The 24,665-nt window shown below is 42.6% G+C and overlaps 1 protein-coding gene across 4 annotated transcripts in view; it reads left to right on the top strand.

Annotated features, from left to right (window-relative positions):
* The window catches only part of wdr17 (WD repeat domain 17), a 61,408-nt gene that overhangs the window by 22,476 nt on the left and 14,267 nt on the right, over nt 1–24,665 (top strand). For 3 of the 4 annotated variants that reach the window (XR_013207822.1, XM_077246633.1, XM_077246635.1), the window contains exons 2-19: nt 3,108–3,236; nt 6,506–6,689; nt 6,927–7,157; nt 8,847–9,098; nt 9,302–9,424; nt 9,523–9,710; nt 13,098–13,266; nt 13,378–13,469; nt 13,618–13,700; nt 13,823–13,909; nt 14,031–14,195; nt 15,132–15,334; nt 15,663–15,812; nt 15,897–16,027; nt 16,108–16,233; nt 16,354–16,509; nt 23,396–23,460; nt 23,542–23,674. Coding sequence is in view for 3 of the 4 variants with exons in the window: in XM_077246633.1 (XP_077102748.1) it covers nt 3,114–3,236; nt 6,506–6,689; nt 6,927–7,157; nt 8,847–9,098; nt 9,302–9,424; nt 9,523–9,710; nt 13,098–13,266; nt 13,378–13,469; nt 13,618–13,700; nt 13,823–13,909; nt 14,031–14,195; nt 15,132–15,334; nt 15,663–15,812; nt 15,897–16,027; nt 16,108–16,233; nt 16,354–16,509; nt 23,396–23,460; nt 23,542–23,674 (2,661 nt within the window). In the remaining variant the exon portion in view is untranslated. The remainder of the gene's footprint in view (nt 1–3,107; nt 3,237–6,505; nt 6,690–6,926; nt 7,158–8,846; nt 9,099–9,301; nt 9,425–9,522; nt 9,711–13,097; nt 13,267–13,377; nt 13,470–13,617; nt 13,701–13,822; nt 13,910–14,030; nt 14,196–15,131; nt 15,335–15,662; nt 15,813–15,896; nt 16,028–16,107; nt 16,234–16,353; nt 16,510–23,395; nt 23,461–23,541; nt 23,675–24,665) is intronic. The other variant, XM_077246634.1, reaches the window with a different exon arrangement.

Genomic DNA, 24,665 nt, shown 5'->3' with positions numbered 1-24,665 from the left:
GTTGTCAGCATTCTGAACTGGCACTTCATAAGCACGCTGTTCAGCTGTCGCAGATCTAGAATGGGTCTGAGACCCCCGTCTTTTTTCGGTACAAGAAAATATCTGCTGTATAGCCCCCCTTTCGCTCTGAGCCTGAGATAAAGGTTATTTGGCCCCTTTGCTCAGCAGTTTCGCTATTTCGGCTCGAAGTAGATGTGATACTTGATTGTTTACCGTGGTTTCGACTCGCGCCGTGTAAAGGCAGGGATGTCGAGCGAACTGTAGCGAATAGCCTCTTTTTGTAGTGTTCAACACCCATTCTGATACCCCGGGGAAGCTTTGCCCACGCCTCTGCGTGAATAGCTAGAGTTAGAATGAAATCCGGGCTCTGGCCGCGGCATAGCGGCAGCCGCAGAGCTTTGGTGTGCTGAGACATAAACACTGTGTTTACAGTGTGTGAGGCGGGAGGCGCGGCGATCATGGCGGGCAGCCTGGTCGCGCTCGAATTCTCTATGACAGATTGTGGAGAGAGAGCGAGCGGGACAAACCCCATGGGGTTGAGCGTGTCTGTGAGGGAATGTGGGCGCGGGACAGCGGGCACACTCACTGCACTGAAAACACTGTCGACTTGTGCTGACTGAATGTGTGTTGGTTTCGTTTTTACAGAATTGTAATTTTTTACAATCGACATGAGTCCATTTTATTTGTGCTAGCCCTGAACTGTGGCGGGCTGTGTCTTTGTGTGGGAATGGGCACTGAGACGTGGGCATTCTTACAACACTCATAACACCATCGGCCGTGGCCGGAATACCAGAAAATACACTCTTTTTTGGGATTTATCTGGGTCGGCGTAAAAATGGCGTTTGTGTGCAGGCAAGCGGGCTGTGGTACTGGTTTGTTTACAGTGAAATACACTGGAACAGTCACATTGTTTGGAACTGAACGAGTGAGAAGTTTCCGTGGAGTCTGGCCGCGGCGAGACTTAAACACCATGGGTCTTAGCTGACTGTATGTGTGCTGGTTTCGTTTTACAGAAACCGTGGTATGCAGTGTGTAATGTTTGTGGGCACTGGGTTGTGGGCACATTCACTACATTTAATGCACAATTCACATGAGTCGACCTCCTTCGTGCGAGCCCTGCATTGTGGCGGCTGTGTTTGTGTGTAGAAATGAACACTGGGCTGTGGGCATTTTTATTACACTCATAACACCATCAGCTGTGGCCGGAATACCAGAAAATACACTGCTTATATGATTTTCTGGGTCGCCGTGGAAACGGCATTTGTGTGCAGGCAAGCGGGCCATGGTACCGGCTTGTTTACTGCAAAATACACTGGAACAGTCGCATTTTCTGGAACTGAACTAGTGAAAGTTCGGTGGAAGTCTGGCCGTGGCGATTTTTTTTTTTTTATCTGCTGCGAGAGCTGGGATTGAACACGGGTCTCTCGTGCAGTTAAGAGAGCGTCATCACAGTTTTGTGTGTGTGTTGGCGTTTGTTTGCAGGCGTGCGTGTTATACAACAGGCTCATTGCTTCAATATTGACATTTTCAGCCGCTCAGACTACGAGGAGCTGAGAAATGTTTGAGAAATGGAGATTGGTCCGGCCTCGGCGGGACAAAAACACACTCTTTCCTTATTTCGCCGGTGACGCGTTTCACGGGTTGAGAGCGTCATCACAGTTTTGTGTGTTTTGGCGTTTGTTTGCAGGCGTGCGTGTTATACAACAGGCTCATTGCCGCAATATTGACATTTTCAGCCGCTCAGACTACGAGGAGCTGAGAAAGCTGACGACTCGCGGGCAGAGGGGGGGAGGTCCACAGAGCTCGCCCAATCCACACTGTCCGACGCCAGGATAGAACAGCTGGCCTTCTCTACAGATGCAGCTATCTCATCGGCATTAACGGCGGAAGCGGCGGCGCGCGGCGGCCGTTGTCCATCAGTGAGCGACTCGAGTGAAGCTGGTAAAGCTGGCAGGCGAACCGGCGAGCTTTCACGGGCTGGAGAAGGCTCGGGGACCCGCTGAGTACGGCGCTTTTACGGCGCAGCGGGCGGAAGAGCAGTCTCTGAGAAGGATGCCAGGCGAGTCCTTAGAGTCACCATGGGCATCAGCTCGTAATGAGGGCATTCGCCGTCAGCGAGCACGATAGCCGCGTTATCCTCACCCATGCAGGAAGCGCAGATGACGGTTCCCGTCGCTGAGTGTGGCTCGGCACGAGCCGGAGGATCTTTGCATCTTTAAAAAGACGCAGCTCTTTTAGGAGAGAGAGAGATATACAGTGAGGGTGTGAGTCGCAGCGGCGAACACACACTCTTAGCAGTGAAAGGATATAGACGCCGGAAAGCTAGCAGGTACGCCGGCTGAAGGCGGCGAGGTGAAGGCCAGCGGCTGAAGGCTCGAAGGCTCGTCCCGCAGAAGGCTTTCTGTCAACAGTGCGGCTTCTTACTCCGGATCCAGTGATGCAGTAGTGCTTCAGTTTGATGAAAATCATGAAAATCAGTTTGTATCAGCCTGTCGAGCGTATTTATAGGCCAAGGCCACGCCTATTCTGGCGGGACGTGACGAAATGGGCGCGAAGCGCCCCCATTGGGTGTCACATCACGCAGGGCCTCTCTCGATAGGCTGCTGCTGTTGCCGCAGGGCAGCCAATAGGCGCGAGGGCCGTCTTGCCTATGTCTGCATGCTGCCGCACAGCGTTTTACAATAATTCAAAATTAAGGATAATTTTTGGCTTCAATATCTCGTGGAAAAGAGGTTTTCCCCATAGCGTAAGATATTCCGCAGTACGAGAGATACTCTTGTAAGAGAACTGTCATGTGACAATGCCTCCTGTCATGCTAATTCAGTTGATTATCTAAATGTGCTCCTCCCTAACTTTGTTAATACAAAAAACATGAAGTCAACATACATCACTAGAAGATCAAGTTAAAAACATGCATATTTATCCATGCATGTTTTTAACTTGATCTTATAGTGATGTATGTTCAGAGTAACATCAATATCATGCTTTTAGATAAAGTGAAATTCATTTCCATGCCAAATTTAATGTCTGTTTTCACAACTGTGCTTTTATTATAAATGCTGGACTACATCACAGATCCTTATTGCCGTTACTGTCTCTTTGTCCAGGAAAAGATGTCTCAGGTGAAGCAGGTTGGCCTGCTGGCCGCTGGATGTCAGCCCTGGAATAAAGACGTGTGTGCTGCCAGTGGGGACAGGTTTGCGTATTGTGCCACGCTAGCTATATATGTGTATCAAGTAAGTGCAAACTGTTTGAATATGGTTAATAAAGTAAATTGCTCTTTGCTTTTTTATTGACAAAATTAACTTAAAAGGATAGTTCACCCAAAAACTAAAATTCCGTCATTTACTTACCGTTATGGCGTTCCAAACTCATAAGACTTTAGTTTATCTTTGAAACACAAAGATAAGATATTTGTAATGCAACCTGAGAGTTTCAATAAGAGTAATAAATGATGATCAATGCATATACATATACAGCACAACAAATATGGTAAACGGAATGTGTTTGTCTCGTGTTTGTGTGAGCGTACAGCTTTGTTTTTTTTTCTCTGGGCAGTGCATTCTTATGTCTGTGTCTTTCATTTTCGAGGCATGGTGTCTGGATCCTGACACTTCGGTCTAGTCTTGGTTCAGTTTCATTGTCGGGGTCCTGACATCCATGTTCCGTGCACTCCTGTCTGTCTTGTGTCTTGTTTTCTGTGGGAGCACATGGCTTTTGTTGTGTTTGTTTTGGCTTTTTATTTGTTTCTGTGTGCCTTGTGCTCTTCTTTCAGTCTCTAGTCTTGGCCACACCCTCTTGTTACCTGATTATTGGTTCATTTGCTCCATCTGCTCTCCCTCGTTATCCTTATTGTTTGCTGCCCTATTTATTCTCCTTGGCTGAATCCGAAATCACCCCCTCAGATAGGGCATTATTTGAGGGAACAGCCATTTGTAGTGGTGTCCGAAACCATTGTGGACATTATAGAGTGCACTCATTCAATCCCACAATGCACCGCAATAATGTTTGAACAATCGATGTATGTTTAATGGTTGTCCGAATTCACCTACTTGTTTTCATTCACTCTTTCAAGTGAACAGTATTAGTGGACTAACGTTGGGAATAGTGAATGAGAGTTTAGGGGGTGATTTCAGATTCAGCCCTTGTGTTATCAGTCCTGGGTCAGTTTGTTGTCTTATGTACTGTTCGTGCCTGATCCGTGTACAGTGTCTAGATGCCAGTCTTGTTTTCCCCATAGGGTTTTTTTTTCTTCTTCAAATAAAGCCCATTTTCTCTGCATTAATGAGTCATAACTCAACCCCTAACATTTACATAGTGGTGGGCAGATCGAGGCTTTGAAACAATCTGACACCCGTCTCCATGGTGACCCCTAGTGGTCAGAACAAAGAGTATAGAAGTACCAAGAGGCGAAACTCCGTGACAGTTTTGACAACAATCGCTAGATGTCGCTGCTGTTGCCATTTTGGACTGAACCAACGGTTTTACCGTTAGCACAACTGTACAGCATTATGTCTGGAAATAATTGGAAACAAAGAAAACAGTGTTCTGCCATCAACTGCAACAACTACCAGTGTACAACCAATCAACTAGCATTTCATAGATTTCCCAAAGATCCAGAGAGGTAAAGTAGAAAAGGTTTGTATTAACGTTAAAGTGAGCAGTATACGTACGTCTCCATACGTAAATTAGCGGCATGGAGGTTTACAACAGTGAGTGCAGAGAAGTTGTGTGTGACAAGGAAAAGTGCAAAAACACTCTTGTATACATGGTGAAACTATTTAATAGAGTCAGAATCCATCATATATTACGGACCCAAAATCGACAACTCTCACAGCCCAAACAGAAGCGCAACAGATTTTTTTTAAAGCTAAGTCATCTGTAAATCTGTACATTAACTCTCTCTTTCTGTATGTTGTTATAAGTCAAGATGAATTAAATTGTAATAAAACTAAAGACTAAAACATATAGATCAGCTAATATACTTAACATTGTCATTCTATTTGTAGTAAATGTGTGCACTTTACTTGCACAATGTTTGATTTTTGTTGTGTGTAATGCAGGCAGAAATTATGTGGTGATCTACTTACCATCACCAATTTTATTACTGTTCATTTTGTGATGATCTTCTATTACTATTAAATATTCTCTCTTGACTAATGTGTTGTCCCTTTCACCTACTCACTGTTCATTGTGTTTTGGCTTTTTCAAGGAATTTGTCAATTATTTAATGAGGAACATGGGCTGTTGTTACTGGTGTTGTAAAATTGTGCTGTGTATGAAAACGGGAGTTATCCCCAAAAGTTATTGGGGTAAATAAATAGCTATTTGACAGCTTCATGCTCTATGATGAATTTTTTTAATTTTAAACCGATCCATAAGCATTATTTTGTTGTACATTATTCAACACGCCGTTTTAGTTTAGGCTATAGAGATATTAAAAACTAGAAACTACTATTTAGTTCCCTTAACCACTTTTGAATTGGAAACCGGTATCGTTCAATTCTATGACAGCTGTGTTGCGTTCATTCAAAGATGGCGGAACTGCAGCTCTGCGCATGGGTGCGTTTGTTGCAATGGAACGTTCTATTGAGTTTCGCATCTTGGTACTTCTATACTCTTTGGACAGAACAGTGTAAATGCTACAAAACCCCGGGTGAAACATGCATAAAAACACCTTTTACAAATCTATAGCAATTTTTTTTATTGAAAGTAAAATGCAATTATGCAATTATGCACTTATCTAATCATCTTATTAGATTATAAAGTGTCTATATATTCTTTTATCAATTATCAGGGTTTGTTTTGTGTGTTCTATGAATGGCTCAGCTAAACAGGCCAAAAAGAGACTATTAACTACATTATTCATTTTAATTATACTAATGTCTAATTAAAACGTCTACAAATGTATAAAAATGATCAGAGATCAGGTAAACCCACATACACTTGTTCATTGGTTCTCAGTGACTCCTCATGATTCATGGGTTGACAGAGTGCATCGCCCCCAGCGGGGAACCATTGAAATTTCGAAGTGTTTCGAAACGTTTCGAAACCGTTATGACGTAATGATGCCTCGTTTACTGAAATCACGTGACTCTGGCAGTTTGATACACGATTCGAACCAATAATTCGTAAGCTTAGACCAATAAAAGGTTTCAAAGCTCCATGAAGTGGTTGCCATCATTACCTTTACACATATTAGATGTGTTCCATATGCACATATATTATATGTGTTCTATGTGTGCACATTGATCAATGTTTATATGTAAATAAAATCATTAAATTGTTGAATTTGTTTGGATTATTTTTAGGATGTCTTAATGAACTTTCTGAAGTGTCAAAGTTTTGTTAGATTGGACTTTAAAAGGAGAAGCATAAATCTCTCAGGTTTCATTAAAAATATCCTCATTTGAATTTAGTTCAAGGTGAACTAACCTTTTTACAACCTACCAATGTAGTCTAATGTGACTTGTCATGTTGTTTAACTGATTTAATGTCTGTTAAGCTTGATCACAGATATAATGAGTTTAAGCTTCGAGCGATCATGTCTGAACACAAGAAGACAATCACGGCTATATCGTGGTGTCCACACAACCCTGAAGTGTTTGCTAGTGCAAGTGCTGATAACCTGCTCATCATTTGGAACGTGGCCGAGCAGAAGGCCATTACACGGCTAGATAACACCAAAGGTACCACTGCCCACACACCTACTGTAGTGTCCTAAGAAATGCACACCAGCTCAAGACACATATTCCACCTGACTGCATGTGTCCTTCAAGACACCACTCAAAATGCAAGTTTTTCTCAGACTAAAGATGAACAGTTTTGAATAATTTTAACTCGATCCTAAGATATTTTAATAACTGTTTTTGTTTATGACTTTTTTTATGTGAGGTCTTAAACTTCTCTAAATGGATAATTCCCAGGTATCCCAGCTTCTCTAAGCTGGTGCTGGAATGCAGGTGACAGCGTTGCGTTCGTATCCCACCGGGGTCCTCTGTACGTATGGTCCATCTCTGGGCCTGACTCAGGAGTCACTGTGCATAAGGAGGCTCACAGTTTCCTCTCGGATATCTGCCTGTTCCGCTGGCATCCATTGAAGAAGGGCAAAGTGGTGTTTGGACACACTGATGGCAGTCTGTCCGTCTTTCAACCAGGTACCGTAACTGCTTTTGTTGGTTCATATTTATTAATGCTAAGAACATGTAATTCCAAAACTTTATGCATATATTTTGACGAATGTTGGTAACTGCTACATCGGTGGCAAAGACGAGGTAAGGCAAGGATCTAAATGCAGCAAAAGTTTATTAAAGAAAAACATAAACAAAGATAATCCAACCAGGGAGCAGGAACATAATTCTGAACAGGAATGCAAACAGCAAAGTCAACGACTGACTAAAACACAGGGCTATAAATACACAGGCAACCTTACAAGATGACAAGGAAACAAGAACACCTGAGGGAACAATAAAGAACTAATCGGGGTTGCTATTGTAACAAACAAAGGCTGCGTTCCAGTCCAAAATTGTCATGCCCTTCACTCGCTAACTTCCCTCCGTCTCGTTCACTCGGGTGTACGTCATTGCTTACGTTGCGCGAGTGCCTACTACTGTCGGAAACTGCAATGGGCTGAATTGGACCATCCTGAGCCCTTGATCACTTGGAATCAGCTATGAGTTGATTTTTTTTTTTTCTTTAAGAATTTGTTTAAGGAAGCATCCAAATGTATATAGGTATGTTTGGGTTGTTTTAAATTAAAAAAAATTATAATTAATATATCATAGAGTTGTTTGTTTGTGGTGGTGATTAGACAAGATCTGCGGTGACGTCACACTCGTGTTGTATTGTGGTATATGGAGCTGCCTGAAGTGTACATATGAAGTAGACTCGCTCCCTCTGTCAAAATCGAGGGAACGGGGGCCTTTCCATATGAACTTCCCTCGTCCACTTCACGAAGTGGAACGCACTTCAAAATGGAGGCAAGGAAGCTAATGCAAACAAGGGAAACAGGAAATAAGAGAACACAGAAACAATGGGAACAGAAAACACTTCAACTTAAAAGTCATTAAGACGGGAATCATGACAGGAAATTAACAATTTTGGTGATCAGTGAATTCCATTTTATGGGCAAAAAAATAACAAAACACTGGGACATTTTTCAAATATCTTCTTTGATTGTAGCATAGAATAAAGAAAGTCATACAGGTTTTTAGACAACATTAGAATAAGTAAATTATGACATTTTTTACATTTTGGGGTGAACTTTTCCTTTAATAAAAAAAATAAAAAAAATCTAACATAACATCAACAGAGATTTAAAAACAACAATAATATAAATAATAATATGAACTATATCCAGATTAGATACAGTTCATATTATCAACTCTTTTCCCGCCAGCACTTTCTAAAGAAGTTGCCTGCCAGCTCCAGCATTTTTTATCATATTCACTAAACTTTCATTTTAAACTTGATGAATGTGTAAACGGTCAATATACCATAAGAAAGAACAGAGCATCTGCTTTTAAACAAACCAACAAACAAACAAAAAACATTTTATTCCAGGTTATTATTATTATGATCACATTGCCTTATTGCGTGTAAGCAGTCTTCTATTCGCTCCTCCTTCGTTTGTTTTTGGATCCATAGTTGCTGCACTATTTCAGAAGATGCGTAACTGCACCCCCTACTGTATAACAGTGAAAACATGGATTCCCTGAAAAACTCCATGGCGGTTAAGCATTGTGTCATAAATTATGTAAAATCATGTTAATGGCAGGGAAAGAGATAGTAGTGCCCAGGTCTAACCTGAACAATAACATGCATTTCTTTTAATTATATCACCTTAGGCTCAAAGAATCAAAAGCACGTACTGCGGCCCGAGTCGTTAGAAGGCACAGATGAGGAAGACCCCATCACAGCTCTGGAGTGGGACCCTCTCAGCACAGACTACCTACTGGTGGCCAACATGCACAATGGCATTAGACTGCTGGACTCTGAGTCTCTATGCTGCATCACTACCTTTAGTTTCCCCAGTGCTGCTGCCTCCGTGCAGTGTCTGGCCTGGGTGCCCAGCGCCCCTGGCATGTTTATCACAGGGGGTAAGATAAACACACACAGAAGGGCCAGTGGGAAATAGTAGTTTTAATCTTAACAGACCAGCTTTGATCTGATTTTAGAACTATCATTTAATTATTAATTACATTTACTGTTTAAGCAGCTGGGATGTAGATTGAAATGGAATGCTCAGTCATATTTGCATCAGTAAAAAAAATTGTTTATCTCATTATATTGAATTCTCAAGATTCTCAAGTCGGTGTGCTAAGAGTATGGAACGTATCAAGAGCGACACCTCTGGATAACTTTAAACTGAAGAAAACCGGCTTCCATGCACTTCATGTTTTAAATTCCCCGCCAGCAAAGAAATGTATGTGTTTTCATGTTCACCATTTAGCACTTATGCAAATGTATTTGTGTATGGCATCATAATGACTCATATTGATGTTGGTGTTATCTCTCTATTAGCCTTTAGCTCGAATTCCCCTTCCAAGAATCACTACACCTCCTCCACTAGCGAGGCTGTGCCTCCACCTACTCTTTCGCAGAACCAGGCCTTCTCCCTCCCACCCGGGCACGCTGTATGTTGTTTCATGGATGGGGGAGTAGGACTGTATGACATGGGTGCCAAAAAGTGGGACTTCCTGCGGGATCTGGTAGGAAAACTGACATGTTGTTGTGGAACAAACAATGAAAAACCCTGAAATGATTATTACACTTTTTATATTTAATATCTACACAAATTATTTTTTTTAAAGTTATTTGTAGGTTAACTTATTCATAAAATGTAAGCATTCAAGTAAGCACAAATGGCTCAAAACGATGCATTTATATTAGTCATTCTGCTTTTGAAGTGGTGCCCTTCCGTCCTAGTTCTGATCAATTCAACAAGAGTTCATGTTGTTTTCTCAGGTAAACAGCTCTTTTAGTTGCCTTGATTGTTGTTAATGACGGTAAATGCAACATAACCTTTTCACCCCATGGTTAAGTAAGGAATAATTGACAACAGGCCACTGAATTATCATAAATTAATGCACAACTGAGGTTATAACGCGCCCGCAACACAAAGCAAAATGTGCAGACCTCGGGTGTCTAATTTTCCCGAAGTGGCCCTGCATTCATTTTCAATAATTCGACTGTCTGATCTCAATTATTTTGTTTATAACATTAATACATGTACTTATGGTTATCTTCCTTTCACTACTAATTAAGCATCCTGTGTCTGCCCTACGTTTTAGCCACATTCTGTACATTACCACCTTTTTTTTTTACTGTATTTCCTTTCAATTTTCTCCCAGCTATTGCAGCACTTTCCATAAATATATATATATAAATTTTTTTTTTTTTTTTTTTTAAGTAATAAAGGAAATTAGCTTTTAATTTTTATATTTTCAGTTTTAATCTTTAATTTTAGTAATTTGGTTATGTGTTTTTTTCACTTTTGTTAGTTTGTGTGCGTTGTTTAAATATTTCTAATTTGCTTTCATTAATTTTTATTTCAGTTTTAGTCTTAGTTTTAGCAGTTTTACTATTCAAACATAAAATACAATATTTATTTCATTTCAGTTTGTTTTCAAAGCAACATTTTAAAAAAAAAATGTTTTTTTTTCCCCCATCTAATATTTATATTTGGTAACACTTTGTTTTGAAAGTCCATTCTAGACATTCTACTAATAATAAGTAACTTTGCAACTACATGTCAAATACCAGTCATTAGAGTATTAGTATACTGTCTGGTTAATATCTGCAAAAGGTGGGGACACACCAAACCGACGCCAAAGAACTACAGCTGATGAAATCATGCATTGCCTATGTCAGGGCAAAAAAGTTGCGCTTGAACACCGCAGACAGCCAGCTGGCACTTACGTTTTGCGACTGCGTGAGAGCGAGGACATAACTCTCTCATATCAGCAGGTGCCAGTAGGCTATTCTGCATTCAAAAAGGGAAACCGGAAGAGCTAAAACTGTGTGGACAAAGCAAACAGCGCCAGTCTAGCTAAGTATGTCTGCTAAGTTGTCACTGGCATTGTCAGCCCTTGATTATTATAAAAATAATACACTGTTTAAATAAGATGATCTTAAGTGTTTGTGGTGTGTTCCCTCTTTATTTCCTTATTTGTTTGCTTTTGTCAGTTCAGTTTTTTTTTCTTGTGCACTGATTCGCTAAGCTGAAACAGCCAATCAGAGTGATCTCTCTCAGCGATGAGCTCCGCCACCTATTTGACATGTAGAATCAGAAAAGCTGCTGATGGCGTCTGACTAGAGTCAACGGAGCAGAACACACAGAAAATACTAAGCCGATCGACACTCAAAAATGACCCAACATTAAAACTTTATTTTGACGCTCCCACAACAGACATTCTACTGACTCTAAGTATACAAGACAACTAATTCTACTAACCCTAACCTAACAGTCTATTAATACTGTAAAAAAAGTAGTTGACATATAGTGTCAAATTAGCGAGTTAGTTGACATGTAGTTGCAAATAAATGAGAGGTAGTTGACATGTAGTTGCAAATAATGAGAGGTAGTTGACCTTTAGTTGTGAATTAAAGGTGCAGTGTGTGACTTTTAGCGACATCTAACGGTTCGGTTGCGAGTTTACACTAAGGGTTCAGCCCACCGCTCACCCCTCCCTTTCGAAGAAGCTACGGTGGCTAAAACAGGACAAACATCGTCGTCTGAGACGGCAGAGAATAGCCAGAGTAAACCAAGTTTCTGTACCACAGTCCATAATAAACCACATCATGGATAAAGTTTACAAAGCCATAGTCAGGTGAGGATCAAGGGTCTTAATACGTAATATAATAATAGTAATTAGTTGATTGTCTCACGAACGTAACCAGCACATTTCTCCCCACATAGCAAACCCATAATACAGCGAGGGAGAAGAACCACATGATACTATGCAACTATATATATTTTTTCTAACAGGGTAGTAAAAGTTTAGCTGGCTAGTATGAGCTGTTACTGTGGCTGAGCTGGTTAAAGCGTTAAGCCTTGTTTATACTGGATGCGTCCGCATGAGCCCAAAGGTGCGTGCGGCAAAAATGACGTGATTGTAACAGTACGCGCGACTCCGCATCCCCTAGACACCATTTACTACACACAATAGGCTTTTTTTCTCTGATTTTGGAAACTCGATCGACTGAAAAAGCTTCCAAGATCGACGGGTTGGTGATTCCTGTAACTGTTTTACGGTCAATGACAAGAGTACTTAATCAGCCGTCACACGAACGTAACCAGCACATTTATCCCCACATAGCAAAGCCATAACACAGCGAGGGAGAAGAATTAAGTTACATGAAACAATCCAACTACATATTTTACACCACTGACAAGGGAAAAGTCACTACTCACGGTGTTTATGGCTAGCTTCTAGCTTTCTGCGGCTTCTCTTTCAAGGTATTGACGAAACGCGCTCTGTAACGCTGTTTGTTCGCTGTCGGCTACGGTAGAAACATGACGTCACAATATGTCGACCTTCATAGAAGCCCCCGTGCCTATGTAGATATAAATGCCTCATTCTAAGGTAATAAAAACATTATGGTTTATTAAGTAAGTTCTTTATACACCACTGAAAACATAGTTATGGATGTCATATTGTATTTCTGTTAATAGATACTCAACATTTTTACACATTGCACCTTTAATAAGAGGTCGTTGACATGTAGTTGCGAATTAATGAGAGGTAGTAAACATGTAGTTGCAAATAAACGAGGGGTAGCTGACATGTAGTTGCAAATTGATGAGGAGTAGCTGACATGTAATTGCAAATGAATGAGAGTTAGTTGACGTAGTTGCAAATGGTGATGAAAGGTAGTTGACATGAAGTTGCAAATTAATGAAAGGTAGTTGACATGTTGCGAATTAATGAGAGGTAACGTTAGTTGGCATGTAAATGCGGCTTAATTTCGATTCAAATGTTTTTCAGACTTTAGTTTTAGTTAACAATAACAATGCAGTCATCATAATGATTATATAATTATAATACAATCATGTAAGGTTTTTTTATGACTTTCTGACATTGTTTTTGTCACAGGGTCATGTTGAAACTATCTTCGACTGCAAATTCAAGCCAGATGACCCAAACATTCTAGCTACAGCTTCATTTGATGGGACGATTAAAGTCTGGGATATAAACACCTTAACTGCTGTGTACACATCTCCGGGAAATGAGGGAGTGGTGTACTCTCTGTCCTGGGCCCCTGGTAAGAACGTTACACACTATTAGAATAGCCCATGTTACCGTTGCAGTTTCAAACAGGTTTTGTTTCTGTGTAACTCTTTCCTACATTTCTATGTTTCACTGTAACCCAAAGGAGACTTGAACTGCATAGCAGGAGCTACGTCAAGAAATGGCGCCTTTATTTGGGATGTTAAAAAGGGAAAAATGATCACAAGATTTAATGAGGCAAGCATTCGTTTTTTTAAGGATACTAACTATTTAGAATTAATGACTCTAATTTATGAGATTAAAATAGCTATTGTTATTTTAATTTTGATTGCAAAATCGTTGATTGCACTGTGAGTCTTTATTTTTCACTGGAATTCTGTTGCAGCATGGGAAGAATGGTATTTTTTGTGTTGCTTGGAGTCATAAGGATTCCAAAAGAATAGCCACATGCAGTGGAGATGGATTTTGGTGGGTCCATTTTTAGTTTTGGCTAACATCCCCACAAGCCTTAGTCCATCCATGTAATGAAGCCATATTGTCCTCGTACTCATAGACATGATATTGTTACTTTTTATTGTTTGTGATTTCAGCATAATTCGAACCATTGACGGCAAAGTGTTGCACAAATACAAACATCCAGCAGCAGTGTTTGGCTGTGACTGGAGTCAAAATAACAAGTATGTGATCAGTGTTATCAGATATACAAACAGATGACAGAACCTCTTTACCAGTATTATTTTCTCTTGCCATCACAATTATAGTTAATACATTCTCACTCTTTCTCTTTCACTATTGCAGAGATATGATTGCCACTGGCTGTGAAGACAAGAATGTCCGAGTCTATTACTTGGCCACCAGTTCAGACCAGCCACTAAAAGTCTTTACAGGTCACACGGCCAAAGTATTTCATGTGCGTTGGTCACCTCTCAGAGAGGGCATACTGTGCAGCGGCTCAGATGATGGGTAATCATTCAATTAAAATCTCCATTTACACTCTTAATATACACTACCGCTTTGTTTAGGGCCAGTAAGTTTTTTTGTTAACTTTTTTTTATGAAATTAACATTTTTATTCAGCATGTGTAACCGGTGGCTTGCGATGCCAAGCGTGATGCGTAAGGACACATTTAATTTATTGAAAGTGATTGTAAATATTAAGCAGCACAACCATTTTCAACCATGATAATAATTATTATTACTTGAGCACCAGCATATTAGAATAATTTCTGAAGGATCATGTGACACTAAAGAGTGGAATAATGGCTGCTGAAAATTCTACTTTGGCATTACAGGAAGGCTTCTTTCATTTCAAACATTAAAAAATCTTACTGACTCCAAACAGGAGTGTACATGTTTTAATAGCAATACAAATGATCATTCTCAAATTTACCTTAGGACTTTTTTTTGTGGACTTAATTATAAAAACTTGAATAATTAATTGAAAATAATGAATAGTATAACTAAATAAAATAATAATGAACATAAACATAAACTAATCATCATACCTTTTATTTACAGATTTTGTAAAGTAAAAAAAAGGAAATATGTTTTCCTTATGTGCCTTATTGTCGGTAAACTTTAGTGCTAATGAAAATATTTCACTGTTTAATTTAAAGTTGCAATAAATTGTATATAATTAGCCTATAAACTCACCTAATTTGGTTCTCTGTGTTGAGATCACATGATCATCCAATTTATATCATCTTGTTCTTAGAAACTGTCACTTGCAGAAAAAATCAATCATGACTGAAAGTGAATAGTTCATTTCTACTATGGCACTAGTAACTGTGAATTTGTGCATGGATTTGTCTAAATGTGTCAGTGCCCAAAACAACATAAATATGACTGAGTGCACCTTTAACTTCATAAATGGATGTGTATCTGTGTGTATGTTGACTAGGACTGTCCGTATCTGGGATTATACCCAAGATGCTTGCATTAACGTGCTGAGTGGCCACACCGCTCCAGTTCGGGGTCTCATGTGGAACACAGAGGTGCCGTACCTTTTGACCTCAGGGAGCTGGGACTACACCATCCGTGTCTGGGACACCAGAGATGGCACCTGTCTAGACACTGTATATGACCATGGAGCTGATGTCTATGGTAGGGTATTAAATGTATATGCTGCAGACAAAATTATGCTGTCATCCTTTATGCACTTTTTTTCAAAGAAATGGCTTAGTTAATTGATGCATTTTATACATTGTGATTTCTAGATACAGTTAAATGATTCAAGTTCTGTAAATGAAGGCAGGAAAAGCAGAACAATGCACAGTTAAAAGACCTAAATATGTTATGGAAACACTTATTTTTTGTCCAAGGACTGTCTTTTAGTAGAATTTATCATACAGTACTAGGGATATCATTTTGTGTCATTCCATGTAATAATACATTATTTATGCAGCCTTGTCAATAAAATTAAATCCCCCAGGTCTAACATGTCACCCCAGCCGTCCATTTACCATGGCTTCCTGCTCCAGAGATTCCACGGTCAGACTTTGGTCACTCACTCCTCTAATTGCTCCCTTAGTGGTCAACATCCTTACTGACCACAGCTGGGATGACATCATTGGCAGCACAGGTTAAAACACAACCACTTATTATATACTGTTTGCATGGATTGGTTTTGTAAAGACATTAAACCACATGTATTTCTTGAGTGTAGACCGCGCTATGGTTCCTGGAGCCCATCCTCTCCTGTGTGGAAAAGTGTCCAGAGATATTAAACAGGAGCTGGATAAACTAACTAGCGACATGCGCATGAAGAAGCTCAGATGGTTCTCTGAGTGTTTCTCAGTAAGTAAATCTCAACACAGAACTCTCACAGGAGTTTATTTAGACGTCTAAATAAGGGGTTATGTACTCTCTCTTTGTAGCCTCCAGGAGGGAGTCATAACTTGTGGGATCTGGTTGCTGTAATCAACGGACAGGATGATAGTCTTCTTCCACAGAACTATGGGCAGGGCATCATGCATATGAAACACCTGGTCCGCTTCAAAACCGTGAGTGAATAAACTGTGATGTAACGTTCTAATATTGGCTTTTGGTGCATTTTTAGTTTTCAATACTTCTACTGTAGTTTTTATCTACTTTTTGTAAATATTTGTGTCCCTTCCCTGTAGTCTGAAGCACAAGAGCTGACCATAGTAAAGATGTCAAAGTTTGGGGGTGGTATTGGAGCCCCTAGTAAAGAGGAAAGGCTCAAGAATGCAGCAGAAATCCATATCAGACTGGGACAAATCCAGAGATACTGTGAGCTTATGGTGGAACTGGGAGAGGTAAAATCTAAAAGATTTTTTTTTGTAATGTCATTTTCTGAAAAGTTTTTCAGAACTTTATGAACTATAATCACTGGTTTCTGGCAATGGCCATACAAGCGTTCACAAGAGAGTCGAGTTCCAGCAGAGGGGTGACCTCTGACCCAATGTATGACGTAGCTCCTCTTCTCTTATATCAAAATCCTCTTACATTTTTCTTTTAAACTTCCAGTTTTAGACTTTTGTTTTGCTCTATCCTCTGCGCTTTCACGTTCATCAATTCTCACCTAAGGTCACTCTTCCGCCGGAACAAAACTCTTTTGTAAACACGTGTATAGCCGTTGCTGGAAGTTAGTGATTATAGTTTTAAAATATGGATATTAAATATGGATATTTTTGCAAAATATCTTGCAAAAACGTCTCGGTTACGTATGTAACCCTAGTTCCCTGATAGGGAACGAGACGCTGCGTCAAACGCTGCGGGAACGCCCCTGCGTTGTGCGTCATGAAGCACGTATGGAATCAGCCCAATGGAGAGATGAAACGTCATAGGCGGGTGACGTCATCGACCAGGAAACTATAAAGCACCCCAAAAACACAAGCGCATTAGCTTCTGATAGGCTTGAAGGAAGCGCTAACGGGAGTGCCGGGAGTATGGCGGAGCGACGCAGCGTCTCGTTCCCTATCAGGGAACTAGGGTTACATACGTAACCGAGACGTTCCCTTTCAAGGGAACTTCGAGCTGCGTCAAACGCTGCGGGAACGCGAATACCCACGTCGCCATAGGACCAAATGACCGTCATGTGAGACTAGCGCACAGAGGACGAGAGCACCTGTGCCCCAGGGGTAGAGCTTAAGTCTAGGTCATAGAACTTAATAAAAGTATGCGGTGAAGACCATCCAGCCGCATCACCCATACTCCTGGTAGAGTGAGCTCGGACAACCAAAGGTGAAGGCTGGCCAGCCGACTCATAAGCAAGTGAGATAGCCTCAACCACCCACTTGCTCACTCTCTGTTTAGACGCCGGACACCCTTTCCTGGGTTGCCCGAAACATACAAAAAGTTGTTCTGATTTCCTCCACAGGGCAGCTCTGTGGACATAAGCGTCTAATGCCCTAACAGGGCAGAGTGAATTAAGTTTCTCCTGGTCCGATGACATAAATGGAGGAGGACAGAAAGCCTGCAGAACCGTAGGTCTAACAATATTAGTAGGAACCTTAGGAACGTAACCTGGTCTAGGATGCAGAAAAGCTTTAACCATGCCAGGTGCAAATTCCAGGCACGAGGGTGAAACCGACAGAGCCTGCAAATCTCCGATTCTTTTTAGTGAAGAGATAGCAAGCAAAAAGATAGTCTTAAAAGTGAGAAACTTCTCGGGAACTTCTTCGATAGGTTCAAAAGGAGCTAGGGAAAGACCTTCTAATACAATGGCCAGATCCCAAGTCGGCACCCTCGTACGAACTGCTGGCCTCAGCCTCAAAGTGCCACGGAGGAAACGAGTTATAAGCGGGTGTCTCCCAAGAGAAACTCCACTGAAAGGGACGTGGTAAGCAGCTAGTGCCGCCACATACACCTTTAGTGTGGAGGGGGATAACCCTGTGGAGAAGCGCTCCTGCAAGAATTCCAGCACTGCACCCACTGGGCAGTTAACTGGGTCCTGCAGGTGTTCTCCACACCAAGAAGTGAAAAGTTTCCACTTCAAGGCATAAAACTTCCTCGTGGATGGAGCTCTGGAGTTAAGAATGGTCTCAACAACCTCGGTTGAGAGACCGGAGTCTATGAGCTGGGCCCCCTCAGAGGCCAAGCCCACAGTTTCCACAATTCTGGGCGGGGGTGAAGTATCGTGCCCCCCGCCTGGGAGAGTAGATCCCTCCTGACCGGGAGCTCCAAAGGAGAACCGTCCAGGAGAGAAATCAGGTCCGCAAACCATACTCGGGCCGGCCAGAACGGGGCTACTAGTAGTAGACTGACCCCGTCCCGGCGGACCCTCTCCAGAACTCCTGGTAACAGAGCAATCGGGGGAAAGGCGTACAGACGTGACCTCGGCCACGGCTGCACCATAGCATCCAACCCCAGGGGGGCTGGAAGAGTGATGGAGAACCACCGATGACAATGAGTGGTCTCCTTGGAAGCGAATAGGTCCACCTCGTCGCGACCGAAACTCAACCAAAGGAGCTCCACCACCTCGGGGTGGAGTCTCCATTCCCCTGGCCTCGGCCCCTGCCTCGACAGGGAGTCTGCTACCACATTCAAATACCCAGGGAGATACATTGCTCTCAGAGATAGTAGCTTCCCTTGGGACCACAGGAGGATCTGACGGGCCAACTTGTAAAGCCGGCGAGACCGCAGGCCCCCCTGATGATTTATATAAGAGACCACCGACGTGTTGTCTGATTGAACTAACACATGATGGCCTCTCAGGTCTGTTAGGAAGTGTTTCAGAGCCTGAAACACAGCCAACATCTCTAGACAATTTATGTGCCACGAAAGATGATGATCCTGCCACAGACCTTGGGCTGGGCGACCACTCATGACCGCCCCCCACCCTGTGAGGGAAGCATCCGTCGTTAGCGTTATGCGACGACAAAGAGCCCCCAGCACAGGACCTTTGGATAGGAACCAAGTTTCTCTCCACATGACCAGAGCACGAAGGCAGCGCCGCGTGACTTTGAACGTGCGGAGCGGATTTCCCCTCGGGGAGAATCCCTTGGTCCTGAGCCACCACTGTAGCGGTCTCATGTACAACAGGCCGCAAGGTATAACGTTGGACGCTGCTGCCATCAGACCCAACAGTCTCTGAAACTGCTTGACAGTGAGTAGCTGGCCTAGCTTCACTTGTTTCACAGCTGAAAGAATCGAAGCGATGCGGGTCGGAGAGAGTCGCGCCCGCATCGATACCGAATCCCAAACGACACCCAGAAAAGTGGTCTTCTGGGAAGGAGATAATACACTTTTCTTTGCGTTCAGCCTCAACCCCAACTTTCTGATATGAGCGAGGACGACATCTCGATGCCGAACCGCCATCTGCTCGGTCTGAGCTAAAATCAACCAATCGTCGATGTAATTGAGAATACGAATGCCCTGAAGCCTCAGAGGCACTAGTGCTGCATCCATGCATTTCGTGAAAGTGCGGGGAGATAAAGCTAGGCCAAACGGAAGAACCCTGTACTGGTACGCCTCGCCCCCGAAGGCGAACCTCAGGAACTTCCTGTGTTGTGGAAGGATGGACACATGGAAGTATGCGTCCTTCAGATCTATCGTGACAAACCAGTCCTCGGACCTGATTTGAGACACGATCTGCTTGATAGTGAGCATCTTGAATTTTAGCTTCCCTACCGAGCGATTCAATATGCGCAGGTCTAAAATTGGACGCAACCCCCCATCCTTCTTTGGAACGATGAAATATCGGCTGTAATAACCTGACTCCAAACTGGGAGGAGGAACCCGTTCTATAGCCTCCTTTTGAAGGAGCGTTTTCACCTCTTGTTCCAATACCAGAGCCTGCTCGGGGCCCACCACTGTGTGCAGAACCCCTCTTGCAGGACCCAATGAGATATTTTTGGAAGGCTTTTCCACTCTGCCAGAAATTCTACTAAGGGTACCAGCCTCTCGAGACTGGCCTCTGGTGTAACTTGAGCAGCAGACGCAGCGCCCTGTAACGGCGCACCGGCAGGGAACAACTGGTCTGACCGCTCTGAGACCCTCCTCAGAGGGAGCGAGCGTCCCTCGGGAAAGCGCTCGCTGGGATCGTCTGTGCCCCGGCATAAAGGCGGGGTTGGCAGAACGAGCCCCTGAGGGCACCGAGGAGGAATGGGCACCGTAAAAAGAGGTGAACACCTTTCCGCCTCGGTGGGGACCACCCTCAGCATCCTGAACGGCTTGGCGTCAGGACTTCTTCTTAGCCGAAGCCTTCTTAGCCAATATAACTGTCCTCAGATCAGTTCTACTGGGAGAAGGCTTCGGCTGAGAGTGTCGCGGCTGAGCCCACTGTCCAGCAGGGGGAGCACGAGACGCGACACTCTGCCTATGTGATGAGCTCGAAGACGGCCGGGGCTGCTCCCGCCCAGCAGCCCCAGGGACATGAACTTTAAGGGGAAGAAACTTTTTAAAAGCTGCAGTTTGTTTCTTTTCTTCTTGGAATTTATCGATAACTGAATTCACAGCATCACCAAACAACCCCATGGGAGAAAGAGGAGCATCTAAAAGAAAAGCTTTTTCTCTCTCTTTAATATTAGTCTGATTTAACCACAAATGTCTTTCTGCGGCCACCAGAGCTGCCATAGAACGACCCATTAATTTGGCCGATTCTCTGGTGGCACGCAGGGATAAATCAGCAGCCTGACGCAGTTCGCGAACTACGTCAGTACTGACCTCCTCACTCTCACTCATGTCCCTTAGCAGATCAGCCTGGTATGCCTGCAAGATTGACATAGTATGCAGACATGACGCAGCCTGACCTGCTGCCGAATATGCTTTACCCACCAAAGCCGAAGTGTTTCTTAAAGGCTTGGTGGGTAATGCCGGTGCCTTAAAAGATGATGCTGCTTCGGGGGAGAGATGGCTCGCAAGCGTCTCTTCCACACGAGGCAAAGCACCATAACCATGAGCCTTGGCTCCCATAATATTAGCGTATGTTGAAGTCTGGGGACTAAACACTCTATATGACACCGGTTTTCTCCATGATTTCGACACCTCGGTGTGGAGATCATGGAAAAACGGCAGGCACCGGCGTGGAGGCTGCACACGTGACGGCAAAAATCTCTCATCCAACTTTGATTTAGAAACAGACTCCTGTCTAGTCACTGGCCATTCAATATTAAGTTTTTCAACAGCTCTTGTTAACACCTCCATAAGCTCATCACTCTCAGGAGTGTGGGGTGGCGAATCCTCCACATCTCCCTCAACACTAACAACATCAAGTTCCTCAGAACTGGATAGCTGCAGCATTGGTGCCTCAGCCCGAGCGGAAGAAACCGCAGCGCGTGCTTCCGAACCCGGGACTGAGGCACTGGATCTCACAGGTGAAGGGAGAGATAAGGCAGAGCCCGTCTCAAAGCCCGCTGTGAGATCCATCTGCGATCCCCACGATAAGCGCCGCCGCTCTGCCTCGGCAGAAGCGGGACCCGAACCGCGGGGAGCGCGCACCGAACCGCTCTCCTCAAAGAGCGATCGGCGGGAGCGGAGCGTCCTTAACGGCAAACGCTCGCAATGCTCACAGTCTGCTCCCTCGAGAGCAAACTGGGCATGCTGAACTCCCAAACAAACAACACAAAGATCATGTGTATCCCCGCTCGTTAAATAACGCGAGCAGGGAGGAACACACTTTCTAAACTGCTGTTCGTCCGCCATAATCTCTCAATATATATATATATATATATATAGGGATAAATTGTTTGTGTGGTGCAGGGTATGTAAAACAGACAATATCACACAGGGACAGATTCACATGTAGCGCGACTGAAAGCACAGAAGCTAATGCGCTTGTGTTTTTGGGGTGCTTTATAGTTTCCTGGTCGATGAAGTCACCCGCCTATGACGTTTCATCTCTCCATTGGGCTGATTCCATACGTGCTTCATGACGCACAACGCAGGGGCGTTCCCGCAGCGTTTGACGCAGCTCGAAGTTCCCTTGAAAGGGAACCCACCGCTTCGCGTCAGAGGGCATTTATTAAGCCACTGGAGTCTTTTACGTACTTTTATGGTGGATGGATGCGCTTTTTAGAGCTTTAAAAACTTGGCCACTGTTCAATGCCATTACAAAGCTGGGAAGAGCCAGGATATAACTCCAGTTATGTTTGGCTGAAATATATACAACTAGTATGGCTTGAGGGTGAGTAAATTATGGGATAATTTTCATTTTTTGGTAAACAGTTTAATTGTTGATTAGTTGTGTTTAATGTTTTATTTCAGTGTTTTTGCTTTACAATTAATCACACTAAAGTAGCATGGTAAATTGACCGCCTTAATAATTTCAATGTCCAAGGGTTCAGAAAGCACTTTTAATGTTTTTGAAAGAAGTCTCTCATGCTCACCAAGGCTGCATTTATTTGAACAAAAATACTGTAAAAACAATTTTGTTGTGAAATATTATTCATATTTAAAATAAACTGAATTTTCTGTAACTATTTTTACAGTATTCCGTGACACATGATCCTTTTGAAATCATTATAATGCTGATTTGGTGCTCAAGATAAATAACTCATTATCAATGTTGAAATAAAGTTGTGCTGTTTAAATAAATAGTGATACTGTTATGAATCACGTGAGTCTGGGGGATCCAAATGCAGCGTGTTTATTAGAAAGCAGAGTCGAACAGGCAAAGATCAATATCACAGGCAAACAGCAGTATCAGAGGAAATCCAGGGATAGTCAGCAGGCGATGGTCGAGGCAGGCGGTGAGCAGACGGGAGTCGGTATCCAGGCAGAGGTAAGTAACACAGGAAACAGGCAGACGAGAACAGAGGTCAGGACAATTGAAAGCCGTGGCAATGCAATACTTCGCAGAGAAGTGGTGTGTGGAAGTGGCTTTTATGTGTGTGTAAATGAAGTGCAGGTGTGTGTGCAATCAGTGCAGCGCAGGTGTATGGTGTTTGGTGAAATCAGTCCAGGGAAGTGTATGAGGGGAAATGTAGTCCAAGTAAACCCAGGAAGTGCGTGGCTAATCGTGACAGATACAATATATTCAGGATTCTTTGATGAATTAAAAAAAACATAATTTATTTGAAATGTAAATCATCATAAATGTCTTTACTGTTACTTTTGATCAATTTAATGCATCCTTGCTGAATAAAATTATTGATTTCTTCAAAAAAAACATAATATATGAGAAAATAGAAGGTTTGTCTTTTTTCTTTCAGAAATGTAATTTTCGTTGATTTTGTTTATGTTGTTTTGTTTTATGTTTAGTGGGAGAAGGCTCTTTCTGTGGCCCCTGGTGTCTCCATGAAATACTGGAAAAAGCTCATGCAAAGGTATCTCATATAGGCTACTGCTCTGCATTTGTAAATCCGATGTTGTGAGTTTTTTCACCATTTATTAACTGCTCAATGTAGGAGAGCAGACCAGCTCATGCAAGAAGGCAATGATGATGTCATCCCATACTGCATCGCCACTGGTGAGGTGAAAAAGCTAGTGAATTTCTTCACCTCTAGAGGTCAGCTGAAGGAAGCTGTGCTGGTGGCTCAGGTACAGGGCACTGTTATCATTTTACCCATTTAGAGAGTTGCTTTAAGACTGTGAACCTCTTTGTTGAGTTTCATAATAAATTAGACTAGCCCTATTCACACGGGATAAGTATTACCTGGTGACCTCTAGTCATTTGTAATAATTGCGGAGGTTGTCTGTGACCTTAATCCCGTGCAAATCGGCCATGATTCGCCATGCCTGTAATTTGCAAAGTAAAAATTCCCCAGCAAATTACCTACCATATTTCACTGAACACGAGGTCCTGTGATAATATTAGTCCTGTGCGAATCGGCATCTCTGTGATTTGGCAGGGTCTTTATAATTTTTTCAAGGTTTTTGTTTCCTGTGCGCTTTTTTATTCATCTTTCGCGAAAAAAGGAGGCTGCGTGGGAGTGTTTTGATAGTATTTTGGGTGCTGGGTTATATCGCTATACACCATACAACTATACAATTTGCAGAAAGAGAAAGCTGAAAACCATCAGAAGAGCAAAAACAAAAAGAATGGTTAGATGGAAATGATTGACATGTATAGCAGCATGCGGTTAGGCACATTCTTCTGTTTATTGTATATCATACAGCTAGACCTATAATAACGACAAGATATTTCTAAGCAATAGCCTATTGACATCATATCCGGGAGATAAGTCAGTAATTCGAGTAAAATCACAGGCTTCACTTATCCTGTGCGAATGCACCACATGAAATTCAGATGTGGGTGGGTAATTTCTAATTCACACGAGGTCCCCAGATAATACTAATCCCGTGCGAATAGGGCCAGATTTAATAAACAGGGCAAATTAGCGCAGATAAAAAAAAGTGTCGATGGGAGTGGAGAGTTCTGCGTGTGATCTACTGACGACACGCAAATTAAAGAACACAGACACAGCCGGATCATTTCCAGAATGACCAGGAGAAGTGCAAATTAGCATCTGGTTTAAGACATGTTTTTTATGCAGTAAATAATGGTGCAAATACCAGTAAATAGACTAGC

Source organism: Siphateles boraxobius, unplaced genomic scaffold (assembly GCF_051911475.1).
Source record: "Siphateles boraxobius isolate OS27281-9 unplaced genomic scaffold, OSU_SipBor_1 29, whole genome shotgun sequence".
Lineage (NCBI taxonomy): Eukaryota > Metazoa > Chordata > Actinopteri > Cypriniformes > Leuciscidae > Siphateles > Siphateles boraxobius.
This window is presented reverse-complemented; position numbering and strand designations above follow the sequence as displayed.